General features: G+C 43.4%; 1 protein-coding gene across 1 annotated transcript in view; it reads left to right on the top strand.

Annotated features, from left to right (window-relative positions):
• LOC144681421 (diacylglycerol O-acyltransferase 1-like) overlaps positions 1-27,190 on the top strand; it is a 227,821-nt gene extending 200,631 nt beyond the window's left edge. Inside the window, exons 6-10 of the mRNA XM_078543013.1 lie at positions 1,279-1,391; positions 14,836-14,901; positions 21,382-21,469; positions 24,605-24,667; positions 27,035-27,190. Of these exons, the coding sequence (XP_078399139.1) occupies positions 1,279-1,391; positions 14,836-14,901; positions 21,382-21,469; positions 24,605-24,667; positions 27,035-27,190 (486 nt within the window). The remainder of the gene's footprint in view (positions 1-1,278; positions 1,392-14,835; positions 14,902-21,381; positions 21,470-24,604; positions 24,668-27,034) is intronic.
• The last annotated feature ends 388 nt before the right edge of the window (positions 27,191-27,578 follow it).

Raw genomic sequence — 27,578 nt, forward strand, 5'->3', positions numbered from 1 at the left:
CCTGGAATCCTTCCCTAACAACACTGTGGGTGTACCTACACTACATGAACTACAGCGGTTCAAGAAGGCTGCTCACCACCACCTTCTCAAAGAATGGGCAATAAATGCTGGCCTAGCCATTGATGCCCACACCTCATGAATGAATAGAAAAAAAGTGAAGGGACATTTTAACTTTTGGGCTGCTGACTGCTAGCATGCACTGGACCTCTACCTGATGCCACCAGACCGTGACAAGATCCATTTCAAGGTTCAAACTTTATTAACTTTCTGCCAGTAAGTTGCATGCCCTTAATGCTGCTGGAGTGTGCCGTCTTCAGGATGGAGTGATATTGGGCAAGATGAAAGTTATGCCTAGGATGCAGAGACCAGGGTGGTGGCTCACATTATTCTAGTGTCACCTGGATGAACACTCACACGCCTCCTTGCCCCTCAAAAATGAATTTAGACTTATCTTTTCAGGCTTTTCCTCTTGACTGCCAAGTTTACTAAGCTTAGCATCGATAACATTTGCCAGGAGGCCCTTAAAATTGCATCAGGACCCTATATACCTAATAGCACCTCTATTTACATAGATTAATGAGGTTTCTGCTTGATTCAGGTGGATGCCTTGGCAGCTAAGCAGAAGACCTCAGTTAAAATGCCAGCAATATGTTGACCACTTTGATTTTAATTCCATCATCATCTTGTTTCTGACAGGAAGAGAAGGAAAATTGCCCCAATAGAGTGAAAACGACACTGTTTATAATCTGTAATAAAAATACACAGTTTTTGCCTGGCCGCACTGTTCTGTTTGGGCGATGGGTATATTTGGCAGGTGGAGCCTGGTGCATGTGGGTTGCGCAGAGGACTGGATTGCAAGACACACATGCAGATGCCAATGGTTGGTGGCAGTAGTGGGTGAGAGTTTTGTGGAGAGAAAAAAACAGTGAAAGGTAAGGGGAGACCAACAACAAAGTTACCCTGTCTGGAGGATTGGGGGAGGGTGTCAACATTTGAGGGGGAGATGACATTAGGGGGGATGGCATGAGTGGGAGGGAGGAAAACATGGGAGGATTAGAAATGCCTCGGAGGTATAGAATGAGAGCTGAAGATGGTACAGGAAGAAAGCGTTGGTTGAGTCATGGGATGGGGATGATATGAGAGGGATGGCATGGGCTGGATGGGATGAGGTGGGGATTTAACGAAGTACTGTTGCAATAAAGATACTAATTCCACTGCAAATGTGTTGTGATCACTGCAAATTAAAGAATATTCACTGATATTTGATTCCCCCTAAAGATTCCTAACCACTTCATGTGGCTCATATTTTTCCATGGGTTCTTCCATTCGACCTTGAACTTTATTGCTGAGCTGTTGCGGTTTGGAGATCGGAGGTTTTATCGAGACTGGTGGTAAGTGCTTTGCTGTAGGAGAAAAGAGTTTTTTCCAAAGAATTATTTGCATTGAAAGAAACAGTAGCTAACCTTGGTCAGTGTTATAGAAAGAGGATAGAACCTTTAGTGAATATATTACAGTGAAAATTATTGATAATGGCCTCTGTTGGGACTTTTTTCAGATTGTGTTGTAAGAGACTGGTCTCCCTATGCAGGGTCAATTTTACTTCAGCTGAGGTCTCCATCCATCCTTTAAAAATTACCAACTAAAAACTCCAGATGGTTAAACTGGTCAAGGCAGTAAGTAACTGAACCAAACAGGCCCTAAAAATTCAAGATTTGATCCCTGGTTTATGTTGGTTTAGCTGACTTCAGCCTTGATACTGACACACAAACGGCATCACCATGGGTTGAGATGGGAAAAGTAAGGAATCCTATCAAGTGACCTTTTCTGAAAGTGTGACAGTCACAAGGTCAAATGTGGCTGTAACGATCCTAGCAATTGAACAGTCTACTGAAATTCACTACCTAGATGGTTACCCTAATATAGGGCACACAGCACAATGGAATTGTACTGTAGCAAGAAATCATTAGGGTAAATTTTAACTTAGTGGAACAATGTACAAAGGGTGATAGTGAATCTGTAGCAGGTTTTACCGGCTGGATTTTCATGGATTCAGGGAGACTCCATGAAGCAGTGAAAATGGCAGCCGGTACCCAATTCCTGGATTCCTGACCCCATTTCTGGGGTTTCCAATTTTCAGTAGAGCCTTTTAAGTGTGAGGGCTAGTTCAGATCGCGAGCCTGCACCCTGCATTTCCAACCTGGCCGGCTCCATTGCAGGGATAGGCATGTCCTAGTCCTCCATAATTTTCATGAAGTCGGGCCAGCTTTTCAAAGAGTTGTGACTCATGGCACCTCAGAGGTGTCATGAACCATAGACTGCATGAGGGAAGTTCAAAAGGTCCTCCTCTTGGCCCCCATGCCAAGGTATGCCCCTTACCTACCCCTTGTGCCAATGCACAAGAATGTATAATGAGGCTTGGCCTAGAGCCCAGAAATCTATTAGACTGTTAAAAAACCTGATCCCTAAGGAAAACATTGCTTGATTGACAGCTCTGGCTTTATGACCTCTTCTATAATTGAACAATGTTTATTTACACAAGATAAAGAGGTTTCAAGTGCTTTCAGTTTTTTGCTATTGATACTTTAAAGGATCTGGATGATTGACACTTTTATTGACCTGTAGTAAAAAGGAAGTTTTTTAAGAAAGTGGAAAGCTATCAATGAATGACAGTTTTTTCAAAGTTTTTTCTACACTTCCTATTGTCACTGTTCTATATAGTGTATTGAATGGTCAATGGGCATGGAAGTGCATTAGCTTGGCATGAGGGGCTATAGGGGTGGATGGGAGACATGAGGTGACATGGATGGGGGATGGGAATATGTGGAGATGCGAGAGGATGAGAGAGGTGAAGGCTAGACTGCCTTCCTTTTCTCATTATAACTGGGTTGAAGTCCCATAGCACCGAGGAAGGCCTTTTAAATAGCCTGCGCTTAGCACCCGGCAGCCCATGTGCTGCCTTCGAACTTTTTCCAGGATTGGCTGGCCCGACTACAGCCTGCACTCATCACCGTCAGAATGAAAATTCCGTCTTTTCCTGTCACTTTCTCCTGCAGTGGGCATGGCAAGCTGGGAATTTTCCCGATTCCCGCTGCTCACCCTGAAGATGAAAATTCAGCCCTACATCTCTCCTGATTTTTATTTCCAAAGAGAGATGTAAAACAGGCTGTGGATTCAATATCACCCATTTTCACTATTACACAGTCAACATCCACCCCAATGACTTCAGGGGAGGGGAAGAGAAGAAGGTGGATATAAATTAATAAAAGCTAGTCATCGATTGACAAATAGGGAGCTAAATTGATAGCTCCCAAAAACTGGCACGGGGAACATGATGTGCGATTAATCCACACTCGTTCAATGTAATGCAGGCACCATGTCAACTTTGTGCTGCCTGCTCTTTTACATGATTGCTGCCAGCACTAATTACTGTTCATCAGCTGCAAGCATCAGTAGGAGATTCAGTATTGTAACATATTAGCACCAGTTAAAATTAGCCTGCAACTCTTAAAGGGGAGATGTGTTGTAGCTGAAATAGGTGCATTGATCTATGTTATTAAGTTTTCTATTGACAGGAGAGGAAACCTTTTCTGAAATACTAACGATTCATTCCATTAACAACTGAACTTAAGCTGTACGCCCATGAGAAATAAATCCCTAGCGACCAACACAAAGGGTTTGGTGGAAAGTGCTAACCCCCAGGCACTCCCAATAGCTTACCCATGTTTATTCATCACACACAAACATACTTGTTTTACTTTGGATAACTAGTAACAGTAGGTAGGAAGATTGTAGATTTCCAAGTTTCCTATTCAGCGATACTTGCCTCACTGTCAAACTTAAAGGCCATGACACGTGAAAACAAGATGTATCACAATTCAGTGTGAATACCAGGCAATCCTTATAGCTAAGTTTTCTTTATTTTTGAATTCAATACTTCTGTTTACCATCTTCACTGGACTAGATTGTGTTGGAGCAGGTGAGTATTCAATATCTGATCATCTTTAAACACCTGATGAGAGTCATGAAGAAAGAATTTTAACACGTGATAGCCTAAAATCCTGCTAATTTCCTTGCCCTCTCATTATTAAAAGCCCTGATATTGCAAAACTGTACTAGTCCCTTTGTCCTGTTCCTTGACATTAAAAGTCTTTAATACGCCAACATCTTGATAACACTCCAACCAATTTCTTGGCACTTTAAAACTTTACTGTTCTTTGTTGCCAAATATGGCTTGTATAGTAAACCTGTGATAGCCTCCCCTTGTCTACTGTTTGCTATTGGTTGTCAGTGATGCAACTATGGTAGATTTAGATTAGAAAGGAAGGGAGGAGGCTCAAGTTGAGCATAAACGCTGGCATGGACTGCTTTGGGCTGAATGACCTGTTTCTGTGCAATTTATCCAATGTAAAAATGTAGGAATTTTGCACTCCAGAGACTAAGTGCGATGGCAGGCAGTAATCACATGGTGGGGCAGCCAATGATTCGTCCGCCCCACCATAACCTAATGGGATCAGATGTCCTGGCGCCATTTATAAATGCCAGCTGAACACACACATTACTCTCTGCAGCCCAGCTGTGTGGATGACCAAGGCTGAGATGACTCCATGCAAAAACAAAGTAGCGCCAAGGTTCAGTAATGACTCCCTTGAGGCTCTTATTCATAAGCACCTGCCCGAGAAATACCAGTCAGTACAGGAAGAGGATGAATGATCTCATCCACACCACCAGGATGTCATCATTCAGCTCACTCCAAATGCACACACTCAGAATGGCATTATGCACTCAGAGCGTCACTCAACTCAAGGATCTCACAAAATATTAGTGGGAGAAATATCAGCATTGAAAGCCCATTCACTGGTATCTCATCTATCATCTTGCACAAACACCATCTTCAGCCTTTACTGGGGAGAGCTCAGCACACACAGCAGACATGCATGCTTCCCAACCTCTGCTCCATCCCTTCTCATCCCATTCCATCCCTTTGTCTTCATGCAGGCCAAGCCTGCCCACAGCAAGAGAGAGCGATCCCAGACAGGAGGAGGGAGGTGGACATCCAGGATCTCTCCAAGTTTGAGGAGAATGCCACCAAATTGGTGGGCAAGAACAGAGATTGCTCCTGTGGGGAAGGTGAGCTCAGCATCTCCCAGGAAGCCAGTATGGATGAGCTATCCATGAGTTAATCACATTCCAACAATCACAAAGAGTGACATGCAATATTGTATTCTGCTCATGAACTAAATCTATATTCTCTCTCTTGCAGGCAGCAGGCCCAAACAGACCAGCACAGGCAACATAAGCCCCAACCCTCAGGCCACCTCAGAGAAGGATGCTGAGGATCCATTTGAAGAAGACCTGTCACAGCGTTCACCTGCACTCTCCATCAGCGCAGTGGTGGGTCACATTTCTAAATTAGGCTCGGGGTCACATTCTGGGGAACACCTTACTGACACCTCTCTGCAGCATGTGGAGGCAGTGACAGCCCAGGTCTCTGGCACTCGAAGGACCACTGGAGAACAGCCACTCACTGAGTCCAAGTCAGATGATGAGCTTCTGGAAGCAGCCGTTGCTAACATGCTGGAGATGCAAAGATAGGAGGCAGTACATCGGGCAGAGTTGCGAGAGGCAGTCAACAAACTAGAGCGAAGGATGGAGGAGTCCATCCACAGCCTGTCTTGAGTTGTGGCTCCAACATGTGAGTGTCTCGAGGTCTTCATGGGAAGGGTGGTGGCCACCTTGGAGACCTTGGTCCAGCAGGTTCAGCCAGGTTTTCAGTCGGACCTTCACTTCATCGCTATAAGCATTGGAGGGGTCCATCATTGGCTAGGCAAGATGGGGGCTGGGCACCTCGACCTCCCTCCAGATGCCTCTTCTCTTCAAGGAGTCAGGCAGGGGTCCTCAGGTACCCACAGGGAGGAGAACCAACAGCTGGACACCCCAGGGTCATCCACTCAGGTGAATCCGCGAGTGTTCAGCTGATCTCAATCACCTTCGCCTGTGACCCAATGACCTCCAGTTGCACAGGACAAGTGGGTGCACCTGCCTCACAGCAGGAGACCCAAAGCAGGCTGGGGCCCTCCAGGCCCCCAGAGGACGCCCGCCAAAGTATTCGAAGACAGCAGGGCATTGCAGTCAGCAGGCTACATCCATCTTTGCTGCCGATGTTGGGGATCCATCAAGGCATAGTGGTTGGGTTAGAAAGATTGAGAAACCTTGATATCACTTTTGGGTCATGGGTGTTCACTCAATGTATATATCACAGAATCACAGAGTGCAAAAGAGGCCCTTCAGCCCATCGAGTCTGCACCGACACGTGAGAAACACCTGACCTACCTACCTAATCTCATTTACCAGCACTTGGCCCATAGTCTTGAATGTTATGATGTGCCAAGTGCACATCCAGGTGCTTTTTAAAGGATGTGAGGCAACCCGCCTCCACCACCTTCCCATTCCAGCGCATTCCAGACCGTCACCACCCTCTGGGTAAAAACGTTTTTCCTCACATCCCCCCTTAACCTCCTGCCCCTCACCTTGAGCTTGTGTCCCCTTGTGACTGACTCTTCAACTAAGGGGAACAGCTGCTCCCTATCCACCCTGTCCATGCCCCTCATAATCTTGTACACCTCGATCAGGTCGCCCCCTCAGTCTACTCTGCTCCAACGAAAACAACCCAAGTCTATCCAACCTCTCTTCATAACTTAAATGTTTCATCCCAGGCAACATCCTGGTGAATCTCCTCTGCACCCCCTCCAGTGCAATCACATCCTTCCTATAATGTGGCAACCAGAATTGCACACAGTACTCCAGCCGTGGCCTCACCAAGGATCTATACAACTCCAACATGACCTCCCTACTTTTGTATTCTATGCCTCGATTGATAAAGGCAAGTGTCCCATATGACTTTTTCACCACCCCACTAACATGCCTCTCCACCTTCAGAGATCTATGGAACACACGCCAAGGTCCCTTTGTTCCTCAGAACTTACTCGTGTCATGCTGTTCATTGAATACTTCCTTGTCAAATTACTCCTTCCAAAGTGTATCACCTCACACTTTTCAGGGTTAAATTCCATCTGCCACTTATCTACCCATTTGACCATCCCATCTATCTTCCTGAAGCCCAAGATACTCAACCTCACTGTTAACCACACGGCCAATCTTTGTGTCAGCTGCAAACTTACTAATCCTACCCCCACATAGTCACCTATGTCGTTTATATAAATGACGAAAAATAGGGGACCCAGCACAGATCCCTGTGGTACGCCACTGGACACTGGCTTCCAGTTACTAAAGCATCCTTCTGTCATCACCCTCTGTCTCCTACAACTAAGCCAATTTTGAATCCACCTTATCAAATTACCATGTATCCCATGTGCATTTTCCTTCTTTATAAGTCTCCTGTGTGGGACCTTGTCAAAGGCTTTGCTGAAATCCATATAAACTACATCAACTGCACTACCCTCATTTACACACCTGGTCACCTCCTCAAAAAATTCAATCAAATTTGTTAGGCCTGACCTCCGTCTGACAAAGCCATGCTGACTATCCCTGATCAAACCTTGCCTCTTCAAGTGGAGTTAGATTCTCTCCTTCAGAATTTTCTCCAATAGTTTCCCTACCACTGACGTGAGACTCACTGGCCTGTAGTTCCCTGGCTTATCTCTACAACCCTTCTTAAATAGCGGAACCACATTAGCTGTTCTGCAGTCCTCTGGCACCTTCCCCGTGGCCAGAGAGGAATTAAAAATTTGGATCAGAGCCCCTGTGATCTCCTCCCTTGCCTCCCTCAGCAGTCTGGGACACGAATCGTCCGGACCTGGAGATTTGTCCATTTTTAAGCCTGCCAACACCTCCAATACCTTGTCACTCCCTTACCGATTTGCTCAAGAACCTCGCAGTCTTTCTCCCCGAGTTCCATACCTTCATCCTCATTCTCTTGGGTGAAGACGGATGTGAAGTATTCATTCAACAATCTACCGATGTCCTTTGGCTCCACCCATAGATTGCCCCCTTGGTCCCTAATGGGCCCTACTCTTTCCCTGGTTATCCTCTTCCCATTGATATACTTATAGAATATCTTGGGATTTTCCCTACTTTTACCAGCCAGAGCTTTCTCATATCCCCTCTTTGCTCTCCTAATTGCTTTCTTAAACTCCACTTTGGACTTTCTGTACTCTACCAATGCCTCCGCTGATTTGCTCCCATTGTACCTGCTAAAAGCCTCTCTTTTCCTTCTCATCGTATCCTGAATATCTCTGGTCACCCATGGTTCTCTGGGCTTGTTATTCCTTCCTATCACTCTAGAGGGAACATGTTGAGCCTGTATCTTCCCCATTTCCTTTTTGAACACCCCCCACTGTTCTTCTGTAGATTTCCCCACAAGCAGCTGTTCCCAGTCTACCTTGGCCAGATCCTGCCTTATTTTACTAAAATCCGCTCTCCCCCAATCCAAAACATTTTTTTTTGTCTATTTCTTTGACTATAACAAGCTTAAATTGTAGCATGTTGTGATCGCTATCCCCCACCACCACCTCAGCCACCTGTCCAGCTTCATTCCCCAGAATTAGGTCTAGCACTGCGCCGTCCCTTGTTGGACCCCTCTACATATTGACCTAAAAAGTTCTCCTGTACACATTTCAAGAAATCCACTCCATCCAAGCCCTTAACACTATGTCTATCCCAATCAATGTTGGGAAAGTTGAAATCACCTAATATATCACCCTATTGTTATTGTTTTTACACACCTCCGCAAATTGTGCACATATTTGCTCCTTAATTTCCCACTGACTATCTGGGGGTCTATAATAAACACCTAACAATGTGGCTGCCCCTTTTTTATTCCTAAACTCTACCCACAAAGCTTCATTCGATGCCCCCTCCAAGATATCATCTCTCCTTACTGCAGTAACTGACTCCTTAACTAATAATGCAACGCCTCCTCCTCTTTTACCCCCTCCCCGTCTCGCCTGAAGATTCTATATCCTGGAATGTTGAGCTGCCAATTCTGCCCCTCCCTCAACCATGTCTCTGTTGTGATGGCTACTATATAACAATTCCGCGTGTCAATCCTCACCCTTAATTCATCCGTTTTACCTGTAATACTCCTGGGATTAAAGTAGAGGCCATCCAGCCTTGCCTTACTCCCTTGAAACTTAATGCGGCTGTACTCCCTCTGACTTGATTGTTTTACTGTATTATGATGTGTCACTATTCTGCTAACATTCTGTGTCCCCTCCCCCTGCCGAATTAGTTTAAACTCCTCCCAATAGCACTAGCAAACTCGCCCGCAAGGATGTTAGTCCCGCACTGGTTCAGATGTAGACCGTCCTGCTTGTACAGGTCCCACCTTCCCCAGAAACAATCTCAGTGATCCAGGAATCTAAAACCCTCCCTCCTGCACCAACTCTTAAGCCACGTATTCATCTGCACTATTCTCCTGTTTTTGTGCTCGCTAGCACGTGGCACTGGGAGTAATCCAGAGAATACAACCCGAGAGATCTTGCTTTTTAGTCTACTGCCTAACTCCCTGAATTCTTGATGCAAGACCTCATCCCTCTTTCTACCTATGTCATTGGTACCAACATGTACCATGACCTCTGCCTTATCACCCTCCCCCTTCAGGATGCCCTGCAGCCGTTCAGTGACATCCCGGACCCTGGCACCAGGGAGACAACACGCCATCCTGGAGTCACGTTGACAGCCACAGTAGCACCTATCTGTTCCTCTGACTACAGAATCCCCTATTACTATTGCTCTTCCTCTCTTCCTCCCCTCCTGTACAGACAGGCTGCTTGTGGTGCCAGAAGCTTGGCTCTGTCTGTACTCCCTGGAGCAATCAGCAACCTCATCAGCCTCCAAAATGGAATACCGATTTGTGAGTGGGACCACTGGGGACTCCTGAACTACCTGTCTGTTTCTCTTGGACTGCCTGGTGGTCACCCATTCCTTTCCTTCCTCAAGTCCCTTCAGCTGCGGTGTGACCACCTCTCTAAACGTGCTATCCACAATGCTCTCAGACTTGCGGATGCTCCACAGTGTCCCCAGCCACGGTTTCAGCCTGAAGCCCGAGCTTCCAGGAGCTGCAGCTGGACACACTTCCTGCACACATGCTGGTCCCGGGTGCTGGAAATGTTCCCGGCTTCCCACATGGAGCATGAGGAGCACACCACGGCTTTGAGCTCTCCTGGCTTATCCCTTTAAATTAAACTTTTAAATCAATTACTCTAGGGCCCTTCTTTCCTGTTTTGCTGTTCATGACAATGGTCTCACCATTTGAATGCATCATGCATATGCATTTATACCTCTTATTGTGAGGGTGACCCTAGCTCCACTCCATTATCACCTCCCTTTGTGAGCCTCACATTCAAGTGATGTCTAGCTGACTCGTGTTAGTTACTCGGCCCTTGCCTAATGCCAGCGAGATGCGTCAACCTCTTTATTGAAAGTGACTGCAAATTGCATTAGGAAGTGATATTCATTTAAGGACACCAAGGAGTTATGCATGCTGAATTGCATCGGAGCGTTATCACGCATGTTGTCTCATCATCAAATAGCTGTCTTCACTGTTTGTGCCAAAGCACAAGACCTCTAACCATGATGGTCTCTCTAGCCATGTGTGCATTTCTGTGGCAGCAAGAAATGTCTTATTCAGGAGGCCACAGCTGCATCAAGTCCATTTAACGCAGGCTTTGTTCTGGTGTTCTGCCTTTCACTTCCCAGAGTGGTTACATACAGCTTTGGCTGCTGATGTTTTGCAAAGATTAGGGCCTGGTGAACATGGGAGTTGGAGGTCCAAGGCCCAATGCTGACCTTGCTCTTGATGTTATTGGTTGTAAAGGCCTTTCAGATCACTGGCATGCCACTAAGATATGAAAAATGTGCTTGGGTACCCTTGCCTGCACTTTACTCCTCCTGGAACCTCGTGGCTACGAGTGTGTCACAGGCACATCTTCCATGTCTTGCGGCTTCGATCACATCCTCACATGGAAGCTGCCCATCATCACTCTCTTCAGGTTTCTGCCCTTCAAGGTCTTCACCGTCTGAGAAGTTCTTAGCCTCCTCCATGTCTCCCTTTGAGGCACTGGATTGTGCAGGGTGCAAGCGACCACGATAATACAGGACACCCTGTCTAGCAAGTACTGCAGGGCGTTCCAAACATTGGAAGTGCATCTTCAGGATGCCAATGGTCTGCTCTATAATGGATCTTGTCGAAATATGTGCAACATTGTATCTCTCCTCCGAGGCACTTTGAAGACGACACACGGGTGTCATGACCAATCAGTTCAGCGGGTACCCCTTCTCACCCAGCAGCCAGCCCTGTAAGTGCTGCAGCCCTTCAAATATCTGAGGCACCTGGAAGTATGTATGAGCCATAGGAACTCCCAGGGTCCTTGGCACAAACGTGCATGATGTGCTTCTGATGGTCGCAGACCAGCTGAACGTTTAGAGAGTGGAACCCTTGTTAATGAAATCAGGGGCTGCTGCCTTGAAGCTCTCAAAGCGACATGTGTACAATTGATCGCACCCTGTACTTAGGGAAGCCAGGGATTGCAGTGAAACCCAGGAATCTAGCAGCCTGGTTGGTTTAATCGAATGTGAGCTTTGCATAATGATGAGCCTTACTGTAGAGGGCATCCTTCACCTCCTTGATACATTTACATCTTGAGGACTGTTAGATGCCACATAGGTCCCCTGTGGATCCCTGGAACAACCCCGGCATAAAAATTGAGTACAGTGGTGACCTTCAGGGGATGTCCTCCCAATCTATGCAGTGTTAGATCGTCCCACAGAATGTGGCAGACATGAACTATCAATCCCTTGACAAGCGTAGACATGCGCAGCATTGCCTCTCGCTCACCTCCAGGTAGGAACGGCATCTTCGGTATACCTTTGGTTATGCGAGTTGCCTCTGTGAGATGGATCTGACTCCCTCATCCTCTGGGTCATGCAGGGGCTCCCTGGACCATAGTCCTCAGGCCAGGCCTCTTCTCAAAGCTGTGCTAGGCGGCACTGGGCCCTTCTTCTCTTCCTCAATTGGATCGCTGCCATCAAGAAGGCAGCATTGAGTGCAGAGCTCCCTATCACTACCAGAAAGCCACTATCATGCCCTAGAACTGCATCTGCATTACTCGTCTTTCCCTGATCCAGCATTCCAGCTGAGGTGCTACCTCAAGATCTAGGTGCCCAAGATGCCACCCCAGCTACTTGTCATCTTAATCCCAGAGAGGTTGGAAGAGGCTTGAGCGCATCCAGGATATGTTCCGCCTTACCTATTATGTCTGATCTGGTATACTGATTATGCCTAACCTGCACGTTTGAAATGACAGGGTGCCCTTTGACTCATTAGCCGTGCCAACTGGAGAAAGCACCTTAGAGGCTTTCATTGATCATCTTGCAGATATCCAACAGCTGTGCTTCCTTAATGGTTGGCTGCGTCTTCCATTCTCAAATTCCTCTCTGTTAATGCTCAAATTTATCAACTTCATTTTGAACTCAATGATTCCTGCAGTCTCACATTAAAGCACTCCAAATGTCAGTGGCTCCAGTTGCACCTTCTCAATAAACTCTTCATGAATTCTATCAGCTCAGACTCCATTTCTATGTTGTTGCTCTAAGCATTGTGAGGGTTCCCCCTGTTAGGGCCCCTGAGTCCAGCCGTGGGCTCCTCTCACACTGCCTCAGCCCCCTCCCGTGCAGATTTGTTTCCAGTTTCGATTTTAAACTGCGTCATAAATTTGGGGTCTCAAGATGGTTGTGCTGCATTTCTACTTTGAGATCAGCTTCAACCCTCCTTAGCCAGAGTTCGGGTCCCTCTGATCTTCCTGGAACATCCCAATGTGCAGGTAGAACTCCCTCCAGTGATTCTCCAGCCTCCCCCAGTAACCCTGGATCTCATTGTCATTGTAATGGATATTCCTGCCCTCCCTTCTGAACCCATCAATGTTGATGTCCCCATGCCCCATGTGGACCTCATCCCTCCCTATCTTGAGGTTGTGTGCACATTCACATACCGAGGCGACCCTCTCCCAGAAGAGCTCAAGTGCACCCTCAAACATTTTATTATGTTTTCCCCATTTACATGCTGTAGATGCCCCCCTGACCATAACCTACCCCATCTGCAGCCCAGTACCCAACCAGACAGCTCCATCACCAACTACTGTGATGCCCTGCACACCAAGCTGTACCGGACCCCCATTGAGCACACAGCCCTTGCCCCTCCCTGGAACGGGAACACAGCGTGCATGCCATGCTTAGCCCTGTAGCATGCCCACAGAGCCCCAGGGCAGCCTTTAATCTCTCACTCTGACTATGAGGTTCACAGAGCCCCGTGCCTGCATTTAATTTCTCACCCTGACCTCTTGGCATCAATCCAGGGACTATGACTGTCTTTCACTCATCTCTCTGGCTCCTTAATGAATGACCACAAGACCATTTCCCTTATTCCCCAATCCCCATAAATCCCTGTGCAACCCGCCCTCCTTGTTGAAGCTTTCCCCCTAGCCCCTCACACCGCTCATGAGTCTCTGTACAACCCTTCCCTCTTGTGCCACACTAACCCTCCTCCCCTTTCGTACTCTAGAATCTGCGTGCATCCTCTCGCCTTCATGCAAATGGAATCCCATCCAGCCCCTCTGTGTCTGCGTTCTGCTGTTCTATGTCGGACTCTAGCTTCCCCACCCCGAATCTTCCCTCTGCCTGCCATCACCCTCCCCACCTCCAACCCAACAAAGCCCCCTTTACCCTCATGTCTCTGCCATCTCCCCACCCCCGGTCACCATGCTGGACTCTGTTGTAAAGTGCAACCCTGCCTGAGACTCATAACATACAACGTTGCCCTGCCGGAGTAGCACAGCTGCCACCATAAGCAGCCCAGGTCGAGACAGCCACATATGAACATACGAATTAGGAGCAGGATTAGGCCACTCAGCCTCTCGAGCTTCCTCTGTCATTCAATAAAATCATAGCTGATCTGGTTGTAACCTCAACTCCACATTCCCACCAACCCTGATAACCTTTCACCCCTTGCTTATCAAGAATCTATCTAGCTTTGCCTTAAAAATATTCAAGGACTCCATTTCCACTGCCTTTTGAGGAAGAGGGTTCCAAAGACTCACGACCCTCTGAGAGAAACACTTCTCAGTGAGCAGCCCTACCTTACACCCCCACCAGCATAGGCTAACACTGGCATCGCTGAGGAAACAAAGCAGCGCTGTTGCAGGTTAGGCTTTGAATGTTGCACTCACCTCAAAATCATGAGTGAAGTGAGGGTGGACTAATGCGCGCCATATCTGGTCGTAATTTAGACCAGTCTAATTTCCTGCTGATGTGGCACGTAATTGGGAGGGGGGAAACTTGATTCCAGCGAGTTGCATTTTTAACTAGTGTTCATGATGTGCTAATGCATGCAGATGGCTTTCCTGACATGGACCAGCAGGAAAGCTGACCTGCCATGAAAGTGGCAGCAGGAAACTTACAACTTGTTTTTCCATCGGCTGAAATCCAACTTTCGACCTCACTCCGAATTTTCTCCTCCTGCCTACCACGAAACCTACCGCTGGTGGGATTGGAAAATTACATCCGTAACCTTTAGGAAAATCAGCTCTTAATAAATTGCAGTGTGGCTCCTGGCTCACTCTGTAGTTTATTTCTGGATATGCCATTACTTTATGTTGTGTATCCTATGTGTAACCAGTTAAGCAGCTAATTTTCTTAATGAAGCAACAATTAAATGTACTGTTATGTCACTGTCTAATCTCTAATTCTGCCTTTGTGAATAGAAGCATGAAATGACATGTCAGGGAAATATTGAAGGTTTCAAAACTTTTATATTCTGTGCAGGAACTCAGAGACTCTCACTTACTTCTGGTCAAACTCAAATATTATTCTTCACAAGTGGTACATGAGGTAAGGTTAAATACTCTAGATTTTGTTAGGCATGCTTAATAATATTTGCATTACTGTTGGCATGAACTCTAATGCTTACAGAATTAAAGAGCTATAGTGAAAGCTTGACTTACACACCACCCACCACCTTAAACATTCATTCCCTCCACTACAGATTCACATGTCTGCAATGTGTACCATCTATAAGATGCACTGCAACAACTTATCAAGTCCCCTTTGACAGCACCCTCCAAATCCACAACTTCTACCTAGAAGAGTATGGGCAGCAGATGTATGGGTACAGCATCAGTTCCAAGTCCATCTGCAACTCACATGCCATCCTGACTTGGAAATATATCGCTGTTTCTTCATTGCTAGTCAAAATCCTGTAACCCCTTACCTGACAGCACTCTGAGAGTGTCCTCACCAAATAGAGTGCTGCAGTTCATGAAGGCAGCTCACCACCACCAAGGGCAATTAAAGAGGGCAATAAATGCAAGCCTTGACAGCGATGCCCACATCCCATGAATGAATAAAAAAATTATTTTAAGAAAACCATTATAAAAGTAAGAAATAACTTGCATTTGTATAGCATATTACTACCTCCTCAGATATCTCAAAATTTTCAATTAATTACTTTTAAAGTGCAGTTATCATTTTTACATTGACAAAGGCTGCAGCCAAATTTCATGCAGCAAGGTCCTTCAAGCAGAAAATGAATTAAATAGCTAACCTATTTTGGATAATGCTGGTTGAGAGGGAAACATTCACCAGGACTCCAGAAGAGAAGTCCCCATTCTTCTTCAAATAGTACCACTGAAATGCATCCACCAGAACAGGTAAACTGGGACTCAGTTTAATGTCGCCTCTAAATGATAGCAGATCCATCAATGCAATACCCCATTAGTACTGCATTGAAATGCCTGTTTAGATTATGTGCTCACTTCCTGGAGTAGAGCTAAATAACTGCAATTGTATAGCTGAAAGGCATTAATGGTGCCTCTGAGCCAAGAGGTAGTGCTCACTTCCTACACATTTCTCATACACTGCCAAATTGCAGATTAGTGCAAATGGCTTCTGTGCCCTGTAGTGCTGAAGTCATGCATTAGGGTAAATAATAGAGATGGTATAAAGCAGATAAATGCCGCTTCCACAGGAATCCTTATTACGCCTTCAGGTTACTACTACAATTTGCATTTATAGATTGCCTTTACAGGCAAAAAATAACATTGCAAGGTGTTTCACAGTGACATAAGAGAAAGAATGGACACCCAGTCAAAGAATTAAATATTAGTTATGTTGGCCAAAAGCTTGGTTAAAGTTGGTTTATGAAGGATGGAAGGCCAGCCAGGGGATCATTGAAATAAAAACAAAAAGCTAAAAGCTACTGCGGATGCTGGAAATCCAAAACAAAAACAGAATTACCTGGAAAAGCTCAGCAGGTCTGGCAGCATCGGTGGAGAAGAAATAGAAGAAATTGAAATAGTCCAGTCTGGATTGGCGCAGCAGGAAATGTGGAAAGGGATGGTAATTGTTGATCCCCTGGCAGAGTCCAAAGGGAAAGTGGAGGGTGAGGTGAACAAAAAAGAAGTTGGCAATATTAGCCTACCACTGGCATGCTTATTCAGGAAAGCTGTGAAAACAATAATCTGTGCCATTCTTATTTGAAGGGAAGAGAAGAGTTAAAAAATGAACGCTGCGAGACCAGTACTACATTGTATATTCATGGCTGTTGAAACTCTTGCACCAACTATAAAGGGAAGCAAAGAATAGGCAAAATGTGTATTCTACAACTTCCTTCTTAGGCAGTCTCTTGGGATCGTGGATGATTTGCTTTCATTCTAGTTCGATGGGTTCTGCATGATCAGCAGACTCTGGCACATGTGGAGCAGATGGTGCTTGAAGTGTTGGGGAGTTTAGAGGTTTGTGCGCTCACTCCAACACCTGGACTTCACCTCTGCACATTCCCAACAAAGCCTCTCAATATGTTCGTTGCCTTCCTAAATGAGCCTTCTCCATTCTGGTCGGTCACAAGCCAGGGTCTCTCATGAATTAGTGGGTATGTTTGACCTCTTCAATGTTGCTTTGAGGACATTCCTAAAGTGTTTCTGCTGCCCTCCTGGGAGCTTCTTGTGACCAATTTCAGGGTAGAGCAATTGCTTCGGGAGTATGGTGTCAGGCATACAAATGACGTATCCCACCCAGCATGACTGATTTTGAGTGATTAGTGCCTCAATGATGGGCAAGTTGGCTTGAGAGAGGATGCTGCAGTCCTGCTACTTCTCTTGCCACCGGATTTGGAAGAGCTTGTGAAGGCATTGCTGGTGGTACTTCTCCAGTGCTTTGAGGTGCCTGCTGTAGGTTGTCCAAGTTTCTGAAGCATATAGAAGCAAGGGAATTACTACTTCCACATGACCTTAGTCAGAGTTTCAGAAGTTCATCTGTTCCAGGAGCTTTGTTGATTTTTCAACTTCACTCCTGACTGGGGTAGCACCAAGACCAAGCCAGGCGAGGTATTGAGGAATGGAGTTGAAGATGTTTGAGTCAAAGACAAAGTCTTATTTGAGGAGTTCTTCAAAATGTTATTTCCAATGTGCACTGACTGCCTATCTGCCCTTGATGAGCTCTCCTCCATGCTTGACTCTTAGCAGGGTGGGCCCTTGAGTGCTTGGGCCATAGATGGTCCTGACAGCGCTGAAGAAACCACTCAAGTTATTGGTTTCTGTGAATTGTTGGATCTCCTGCACTCTTTCTACCCACCATTTATTCTTTATGTCACGGGTTTATAAGCCATATCACTGTCTTCAGCCATTATAGGACTGCTGCTTTTCTCTTGAGCCGTGGTGAAGTCTCCAGTCAATGAAAGCTTTGTGCTTACACTTGATTAGGTCCTCTTCATCGTTTTCATCAAACCAGTCATGATGTTTCCTGGCAGAGAGAAGAAGGACCTCTTCACAGGTGGCTTGTTAAGGTGGACTTCAGGGTCGACCAAGCACTAAGGGCACACTGGCTCCTAGTGACTGGAGGTTGAGAGATTGGCAGTGAGGCACTAACTGAGAAGGGTCACCTTGGTAGGATCTTTCAGGTCTTCGATGTTAATTTCTTGAGGCATTGCTTCTGTTGTCTCTGCTGTTTGGGGGCCAGGCTGATGGAGATGGTAGATTGGATAAGGCAGTGATTGGTCCAGCAGCCATCAGTACTTGTCATGGTGCGGGTGATGTGGACATATCTGCAATCCCTTGCTATAACATAGTCAAGCATGTGCCAATGGAATCAATAACAACACATCTTTGAGATTTTCAAGCTGTACTTTAGATACTTTAACTAATTGTCATTGCTTAGAAGATCATTTCCATCTGCTGTGTGCTCCATGACTTCACTGTGCAAGGAGGACTCATCATGCAGATCATAAACAGAATGCTGAAAACAAGGAATTATCTGCAGAATTATCACCATAGCGAGGAAGAGAGACTGGAGAATCTGGGATTGTTCTCCCCTTAGAGCAGAGAAAGTTGAGAGGAAATTTGCTAGAGGTGTCCAAAATCATGAGTGGATTTTATAGAGTAAACAAGGAGAATCTGTTTTCAGTGGCAGAAGGGTCGGAAACCTGAGGACACAGATTTAAGGTGATTGGCAAAAGAACCAGAAGTGACATAATAAGGAAACTTTTCTTTTACACAAGTTGTGATCTGGAATGAACTGTCTAAAAGGGTGATGGAAGCAGATTTAATAACAATATTAAAAAGGGAATTGGATAAATACAATTTAATTATAAGTTTTACGGACAGGACAGGGTCAGTTCAAACAGCCCAGATTTTCCTCTTACCATCTGTCCATAAACAGATTTTTAAATTAGTTATATTTTAAGAATAACCATTGGCGTATTTTCCAAATCGCTCGGTTTTTGTGTAATCCAATTTTACTAATAACCCTACAGCAAACTCGAGTTAGGATTAACTCAGAAGGTTAGTTTATTTTGACAAGTTCAAAACCCACGAAAAGGAGCGTTCACAACTTCTCACTCCATATTCACATAATAAAAGGTGGGATAGAAGAAAAGAGGTTTACAGTACAAGGACCACAGAAAAACAGAATATCGGTTTACTTGAGTTCCAGAGTTCCAAAGTCAGAGTCTAATGAGGAAGTCTTTCACATAGCTATTAGATGGTTGGCTGGCTGGAGACCAGTGTTATAAGATTAACTTTTTGAGCTGGTGCTGATGTCACAAGATGAAGTAGGCATGCAGAGATGGCATCAGTTCTGTAGGCGATGATACAAAATCTTCCAGTAGAGTCAGGTTAGATGGGTCGGTGGTCCAATCTGGACAGAGCTTGCTTTTGTGTGGCCTGCCAGTTGGATGTTAAACAGCAGACTGGCTGCACAGCTCAGAAAGGTAATATTAAACAGCTCAAAAGGTCAGAGTCTTGGGTCATATGACCTTACTTCTCCACAGTGACTTCAACAAAGGATGTTTATCCAGCATCTGGAATTTGGCTTTGTTTTCAGGACTGATCATATCTCAGCCATTATGGGTTGAAAGGGGTGCCTTTCATATTGAGGGTCTGGTGTTTGGGAAGCCATTGTCTCCACAGACCCACGGACTCCACTAACAAGGTTAGTTTATCAAATGCAAATGGAATTCCTGTAGCTCCTTTTGAAATCAGTTTGTACAGTCCCAGGTGGTCTGCTAGAAGTTCCTTAGGCATAACGAGGTGTGACATTCCCAAAACTGAGGAGAGAATTATTTTGTTCCAGAGACTACTGTGGATAATTTCCAGAGAGAGGGTCAACCATCTTGATTGTCTTTGTTCAGCAGAAAAGTCCAGTTTAAAAATAAGAAATAGTAATAAGGATAAAGCTTTAAAAATATATACAGGGTTGGGCTTCTGTTCCATGTGAGAAGAACCGAACACACGGTTATAGAGAAAAAGCAGAGGAGTGGAATTAATTGCATAATTTTACCAAAGAACAATATAGGTAGAGTGTACTGAATAGCATCCTTCTGTTCTGTATAATTCAATGATTCCATGACTAGTGCACCAGGCATTGATTCAGGATTCCTCCCACTAGAAAAGGGCAGGCTAAGGGTGAGAGAAATGGAGGTATTCAAAATTAGGAAATCTTTTGAGAGGGTAAACTCAAACTTATAGTTTAATTGATTCTGAATTAATAAGCAAAAGCTATAAGTTCATTTTTCTTGCGTTTTTGGTCACCTTGTGAACCAATATGTAAGGAGAGAAGAGAATGGATCTCTCTAGATTTATGTCTAAGACAGCTATACGGAACAGTCTAGATATTTTTTCTTCTTCTCCGAGCACAAGACAATAACATGTCTGTGTTCTAAATCGACCATGAAATGAAATCCAGGGTTACCTACCTCTGTCATTTGACTACTTCACATGAGGAGAATAACCTGCATATTTATAAGTTACTCTTAATTTAGTGCAACACCCCAAGCAATGTTTCCTGTAAAGTCCCCATGCAGACCACACAAAGGTCAGCTGCTTTAGTTACTACACATGCCCCAAAAAAAATCAGAGGGCATGTGTGGTAACTAAAGGCGTTGCATTGACGACTCAGTCAAAAATTAACACTGAGCCAAAGAAAAAGATATGAAGAAGGTTGAATAAAAGCTTAGTCAAAGTGATAGGTTTTAAGGAGTGTCTTAAAGGAGGAGAGAGAGAGAGATGGAAAGTTTAGGGAGGGAATTCCAGCATTGGAACATAGATGGCTGAAGGCACAGGCTCCAATAGTGGAGCAGAAGAAGTGGCGGATACACAAGAAGCCAGAACTGGAGGAGTGTTGTCGGACTGGAGGTGGTTACAGAACTAGAGAGGTGAGATTAAGAACTAATTTGAAAAAATGGATGAGAATTTTAAAATTATGACATTACAAAGAAAGTTAGATATCTGCTTTGTGTATTCCTCACTCTGTATAGACTGCTTCTTTCCTCCTACCATGCTTCTCCCTGGAGCTCTTGGAGATTTCTTACTTGTGTTTGTCTTTCCCCCTCTACCTGCTGGATTTCTTCTACCAGCAGCCCCTTCCAGTTCAGGTTGGCATTCATCTTGTGGCTTGTGAGGCTAACTCAAGCATAACAATCTTAAAAGGATAATATCCAATGATTGTTTTTGTTTAACTTAATCATCTGTATATGGAGGATGAACTACATTCAGAGAATGAGGAAGACCGTAGCATTCATAGGCAGACAAACACATTACCTTCCTCCAGACTAATGGGTTTGAGTTGGTTGGTCATCATCTTTCTACCGTTATGCCAATTAAGAATTGGAATGGTGTTAGACAATAAGCATGTAATCTTACCTCTTAAGGGTGTGAAGTAGTGGTGAGTACAGCAGACAAATAAACAGGATAGCAGATAAATAACAAGTTGGTTTAATATGTTTTGTAATTTTTAGTATAAAGATACAGTAGCAGGATAGATTGAGCAATAATTAGTTTGGATGCTACAACGAAGATTGTTCTTTTTATTATGCAACAGACATGTTTACAGACCATTGATTGAGAAGGGTTATTCAAAATGGGAAGGACAAGCTTCAGTATTCATACTATCAGCATTATACCATGAGGTATGTGAGAACACTGGTTTTAAGGGGCATTGTTAAAAAGAGGGCTTAAGCCCCAGGTACCTTTTTTGTAATGATGATGTGTAAGTGACATGTTTTTAAATGTCATTCCATTTTTAATATGTGGAAATTAGATCAGGCACTGTTGTGTTTGTAAACTTGCAAGAAACTTGCATCGTAGCTAGACAGAAATATTGATGTCTCTATAACATATATTACATTACATCTCTTCTGCCCACTAGGTGATATATAGCTGCACATAGAGTTAGAGAAGTAGTGTAAAGCTTGGGTCTTCTTTCTGCTGTTCTGTCCTTGACCTCAAAACACCTGCTCTCCCAACTTCCCACAGCTCAATGGACCGCAAGATTAGCACTTTGGCATGTGAGACTCCATCTCCCCCCAGTGCCAATATCATTGATCCCAGAAATACTCACTACGCAAACAAAACCCAACCACATTCAGTGCCTCCTGAGCCCCAGATCCACCTCCCCATGAAGCCTAAACCTTTTATTACCAAGAAAACTCTCGTTCTGTTATCCCCTCAGTATATCGTGCTGCCAAAGTGTACATAACTCTGAAAGGTCCTTGTTACAAATTTAGAAATTGCTTTAAATATGTTCTCAGGTACAGCGGTGCTGATCACTGCGGTAAATAGTCTGAGGTTTTATGGATGTGCCTTTACTCTCCAATATCTATCATAGTAACTATAAATATAATATAAGTATATCAACAACTATACAATAGCATAGGGGTCAGCAACCTTTCAGAATTGGCATGCCAAGTCTTCATTTATTCACTCTAATTTAAGATTTTGCATGCCGGTAATGCATTTTAACATTTATAAGTTTTCTGTACAATTAAACTATTGTTGTATGTAAAGTAAATAAGATTTTTAAAATGTTTAAGACACTTCATTTAAAATTAAATTAAAATGCAGATCTTTTAGTGTGATCCTTGCCCTTGCTTTTCCTTGCTGAGTTTTCCAATGTCCGAATGTATTTCGATACTTTAAGCTGCGCACAGACTTCTGAGATGTTAACCAACTTTGAGAGGGACCGAGGACTGACTTCATGTGTGAAAATACCTGTTCACAGAGGATCCAAACGCTGAAAGCATTGCAAATGCAATTTTCTTCAAACAGTTAAATTCCATTGGCAGGGACGTCCAGTAGGTCAGAATAGAGGTCCCATGATCTCTCTTTGTAGCTTCATATGCACTCTGCAGATCTCTAAATTTTGATGCCCACAATTCTGAGCTTTTTAACTCAATGAGCTGTATTGAGCAAACCCCTCAATATACCCTGCTGCAGCCTTACCTAGTGTATACCAGATAAGATGAAACTGTCCAGTCTCTGCTTCTACAAGAGCAAAATCAGTTCACCAGTCTCAACATTATTTCAGTGAGCACAAACCTGAGTGGCAGAAAAATGAGCAATCTTACTCATAAGCCATAAGTATTCTGGAATGAGAAGTAGAAACAAGAAATTAGTGCAGAAGTGGGTAATCTTTCTGCAGCTGAGATTGAAGTGCATTGTTGGGGTAATGTGAAGGAAGCTTTACTCTTCAGCTATGCTTTCCTGTTTGACATTGATAATAATTACAGAACTTAAAAACAAGTTCCAATCCCCAGCGCCTTTAATATTTGCATAAATATCACTTCAAAATAAAAATTAAAGAAAAGATTAAAAAATAAATATTCCTCACCACATGCTCGGTACTATGTGACACTTTTGATTTTTACAATCATGACAGACCACAACACCAGACACACAAGACAGACAGGCACAACGTCAAATATAGTGTGCTGTTCCGCATTACGTGATATTGATGTAAGCAGCAAATATGGACTTTTCATACCATTAATTGGACTAGCAGTGTGAGTGCCACTCAAAATCATCTTGCGTGCCACCTTTGGCACAGGTGCCATAGGTTGCTGATCCCTGCAATAACATAACCTGATGTGTAATAGTAGGATCCCTTTGAGATCCGAACTGCAGATTGTGTCTTTCGCATGTCCCCCCCATATGCGCTTCTCCAATCTTTTCAAAGGTGGACTGAAGCACTTGGGGAGACAAAGACCAGCTCCAAATCATTAAGCTGCTTTATTTCACACACAGTAAGCAAACAAATAGTTAACACAAATTTCACTGAACTTAATTTCACTTCGTGAAAAGATGGAAAAAAAATAACAAACCATCCACGTTGTTCCTTTCATGGGATAACTAGTATGTTTTTCATACTACCTTTCTTTCAGAATACAGTAAAGGCTAACTTTTGCATTTTTAGCTTCCATGTTCAGGCCAAGAGTAATAGCTCACTGATCTTCATTAAAAAACCTCTAAGTCCCATGTTAAAAGGGCAGGGATACACCAACAGGTTTGTCAACCAAACCAACTGCCCCCTCTCCAGGAGTTTATTCTCCAGACATCTTATGCTATGCTCACATGAATAGAGTTGTGCTCACCACAGTGGTTGTGGATATTTGTTTGACCATCTGAGTCAAGATAATTTTTTTTACATCTCTGCCCATCCTGGCTCATTTGACTTTAATACACATTCATCAACACTATAGTAGTTTGAAAACATGTGTGAATTTATTTTGTTTTAAAACACAACCCATAAACATAAGTTAATCCCAAAATCTTTTCTGTAAAAAAAAAATCAGAAATGGCAAAACATGGCAGTCCACAATGCACCTCCATGTATCATTAAATGTAAGAACACAAGAAAATGTGTAAATCTTTCTAAAAATAGTCCTTGACTTGTGACTGTAACAGCACAAAATAATATCTGTTGCTTACATGTGGTTAAATTTGTACAATTTGCTATTATCAGTGTCACCATTTACAGGTATTGTAAGAAAGCCTATAGCTTTTGTGAGATCATGTAATCAATGAAGGGCATAATGATGAGTGAGCAATAAACGTTTGCAAGGATGTCCTTCAAAATGGCCATTAGTGTGAACAGTAAATTTTATTAAAATTTGTCTTAGTGATGATACCTATAAAAACTGGTTTAAGGTCAAAATAAGCAATCTTTTCTAACTGTCTTTGTTTTTTTTGGCCTCAATGAAGTACAAATCATTTCTTTTTTTCTTTATGAAGTAAATAAATATATTTAAACATTTCTCTTGATGCAGTATCTGCTCGCAGCACCACTTCGTATGTTCCGCATGTGGCTGTTTATAGAGATGATGTTGCAGGTAAGGCTGCATAACCTGTGTCTTTATGTTTGCTGTCAGTATACATTATACACTGTTTTAGCAAAGATAAGTAATTTCCTATCGTAAATTTATGTTTTACGTTTAAATAGGAGACCAATCTGGTTTCATTCAAGGAGAATCTAGTAGTGGTGGGGAGAGGGAAAGGGTTGGGGTGGTTTGCCCATTGGAACAGAACCTCATGATTTATTCTTCCATTGAAATAAGTGGAAGGAAAATTCAGCAGGTTTACTGGGGGCATGTGACCTTCCCTGCCAGATCTGCATTCTGGGCTTGTCAGTTTAAATCGCAGGTCGTAAAGACAAACATCTACCACTAAAAGTTTATTTTTGACAAATTAAAGATTGGGGTTATGGTAGTGTGTAGCTTATACAGCTGAACTAGTATTGGATAGACTTACACTAATAATGCAAAGAATGAGAGATCAAATCCCACCATGGCAGTTTTAGAATTTTATTTAAAATAGACTGAGTAAAACAGTATCAGTGAAAGTGACTAAGAAGCTATCAAATGCCATAAAAAAGCCACCTGGTTCACTAATGTCCTTAGGAAGGAAACCTGCTGTCCTTACCTTATCTGGCATACATGTGACCCCAGTCTCACACCAGTGTGCTTGACTCTTAACTGCCCTCTGCAGTGGCCTAGCAAGCCTCTTATGTTGCATCAGAATTCTATGAAGCAACTAGAGATGAACATTAAATACCAGCCTTACCAGTGATGCTCAAATCCCAAGAATGATTACATCAAAGCGAGGTATATTGGTCCAGTTTTGTCACCCAATGTCAGCAGCAGCAACCACAAATTTAAATATAGAAGTGCGGATTAGATGCATCTTTACCCTATCCTCAGAAGAGCACTCAGTGTACCATTAAGACATTCTCATTTCCTACATCAGATTTTATTATTATCTCTGCAAATGAGATTGGCCAGTTGTGTCATTTATGCTCATTTGGGACTGATGTGTTGTGAATCTGGATCCACTTAAAAGTAAGGAGAGATATCCACATCATGCGTATAAGCCTCTTAAAGACAAGTGAAAAGGTGTCTTAGTAAATGGGGAATAAATAGAATGTGATGCTGACAATGTATTGCAATACATTTCAGATTACATATTATAACAAAATATGGTAAATTTGATTTCAAAACAAAAGTTGCATTGAAAAGACCATGAAATACGCAGCATATCCTCGTCCAGATTATAATCCACATGCCAGTGATGAGTGATCTATCTTTTTAAACTTTATTTATCCATAAACAAGTTATTTGTTGGGTGACTGGGTGGTGCAGTATGTTAGATACTTGGACCTGCATTCAAATTCAGCTCAGTCTGATGCAATTAAAGTCTTTCCTGTCTGCTGTCTGTAAGGGCCATATGTGTCTCTTAGTTGCATGGCCCCACAATACAAAGCTGCTCCTCACTTGGCATCATTGCCACTAAAGTTTAAATCTCACTCAGAAAGGTTGCAGGATAGCTGATATGAAAATTTGAGAATGTCACACAGCTTTAGTAAGAGTTGTTTTTTCTGAGATTGGGAACATTGATGAGGCAGAGTTGAGAGTTTTTTAAAAATTTGCTCATGGGATGTGGCCAATGCGAGTAAGACCTTCCATAATTGTTCTGAGATGATAGTGGTGGCCTTCTTGGACCATTGCTGTGCTTGTGGCGATAGTGCTGTATCATTGAGTGAGGTAGCAAATTACCGGATATTAACCAAGCAACAAAGAAAGAATGGAGGTAAATGTCCAAGTTAAGATGATGTGTGATGTAGAGGAGAACTTGGAGTTCATGTTGCTCCCATTATATTGCTCCTCCTGTTTTTTCTCGGTGGTAGAAGTTTTAGGTGCGGTCAAAGTAAGCTTCACGAGGTGCTGCAGTGTATCCTGTAGAGAGTACGTATTGCAGCCACATGCTCAGTAATGGAGTGGTATGTTGGTGAGTTCAGTGACATGGGAGCCAATCAAACCATCTACTCTGTCCTGGAGGAATTCGAGCTTCTTAAGTGTTGTTACGGGAATGGTCAGTATTCTATCACACTTTTAACTTGAGCCTTTAGATATATCTAGACTTGCCAGACAACCTTTCAGCACCTGAAATAGCTTAATTCACCAGTGTTACATTTTTGTAGCACAAAATACATATTAGAAGATTTTTTTTTAAATTACCTCTAAAACTAGGCTAAGAAAATGTTGTCAAAATGGCAATCTGTGTTGTAATGATCTGCAAATGTAGACTTTAACTTCCATAGGTTATTACAATTGTGACACCAGCTGCTTTTATAATGGGGCATTGTTTCTAGTTGAGGATCTTCCAGACTACTTTCCTAATGTTTAATTTGGTTTCTCCCCTAGGTTCCCACTGCATGGTTTCTAAGTAAATATTTAAGAGGATTCTATGGAAATGCGATTGTGTGGGTTTGCATTATTTTAGGCCCTCCTTTGGTAGTGCATATGTATATCCATGATTACTATGTGTTTCAAGAATTTAAAGCAAGTGAACAGAATTAAATAATAAAAGAAAATTTTAACTTATTTTTGGATTCTTTTTCCCGTTTTATTTTCTTCCCCATGCAAGTTTTTCCCATTGCACATTCGCTTCCAGCTGACAGGTTGGGCAAGCTTGATTTTCTTCATCTTGTGTTGGTGACTCTTGCAGATGGTGTTAAGGTTTAAATGAGGAGAGATGGACCAGGTCAGTCAACACCTTAACCCTTTACTTACTCGAGTAAGATAGAATCCTCTCTCTGAATGGAATTGCAACCATTCTTTTCACAAATTATCTTACAAAGAAAACAAGATCCTATATTTTTTTAAACATATGCAGTGAGTAATGACCTGGATTGTACTGTTTGAAATGGTAGTGGAAGTAGGTTCAATAGTAACTTTCAAAAGGGAA

This window comes from Cetorhinus maximus, chromosome 6, assembly GCF_964194155.1.
Source record: "Cetorhinus maximus chromosome 6, sCetMax3.hap1.1, whole genome shotgun sequence".
In the NCBI taxonomy this organism is placed as follows: domain Eukaryota; kingdom Metazoa; phylum Chordata; class Chondrichthyes; order Lamniformes; family Cetorhinidae; genus Cetorhinus; species Cetorhinus maximus.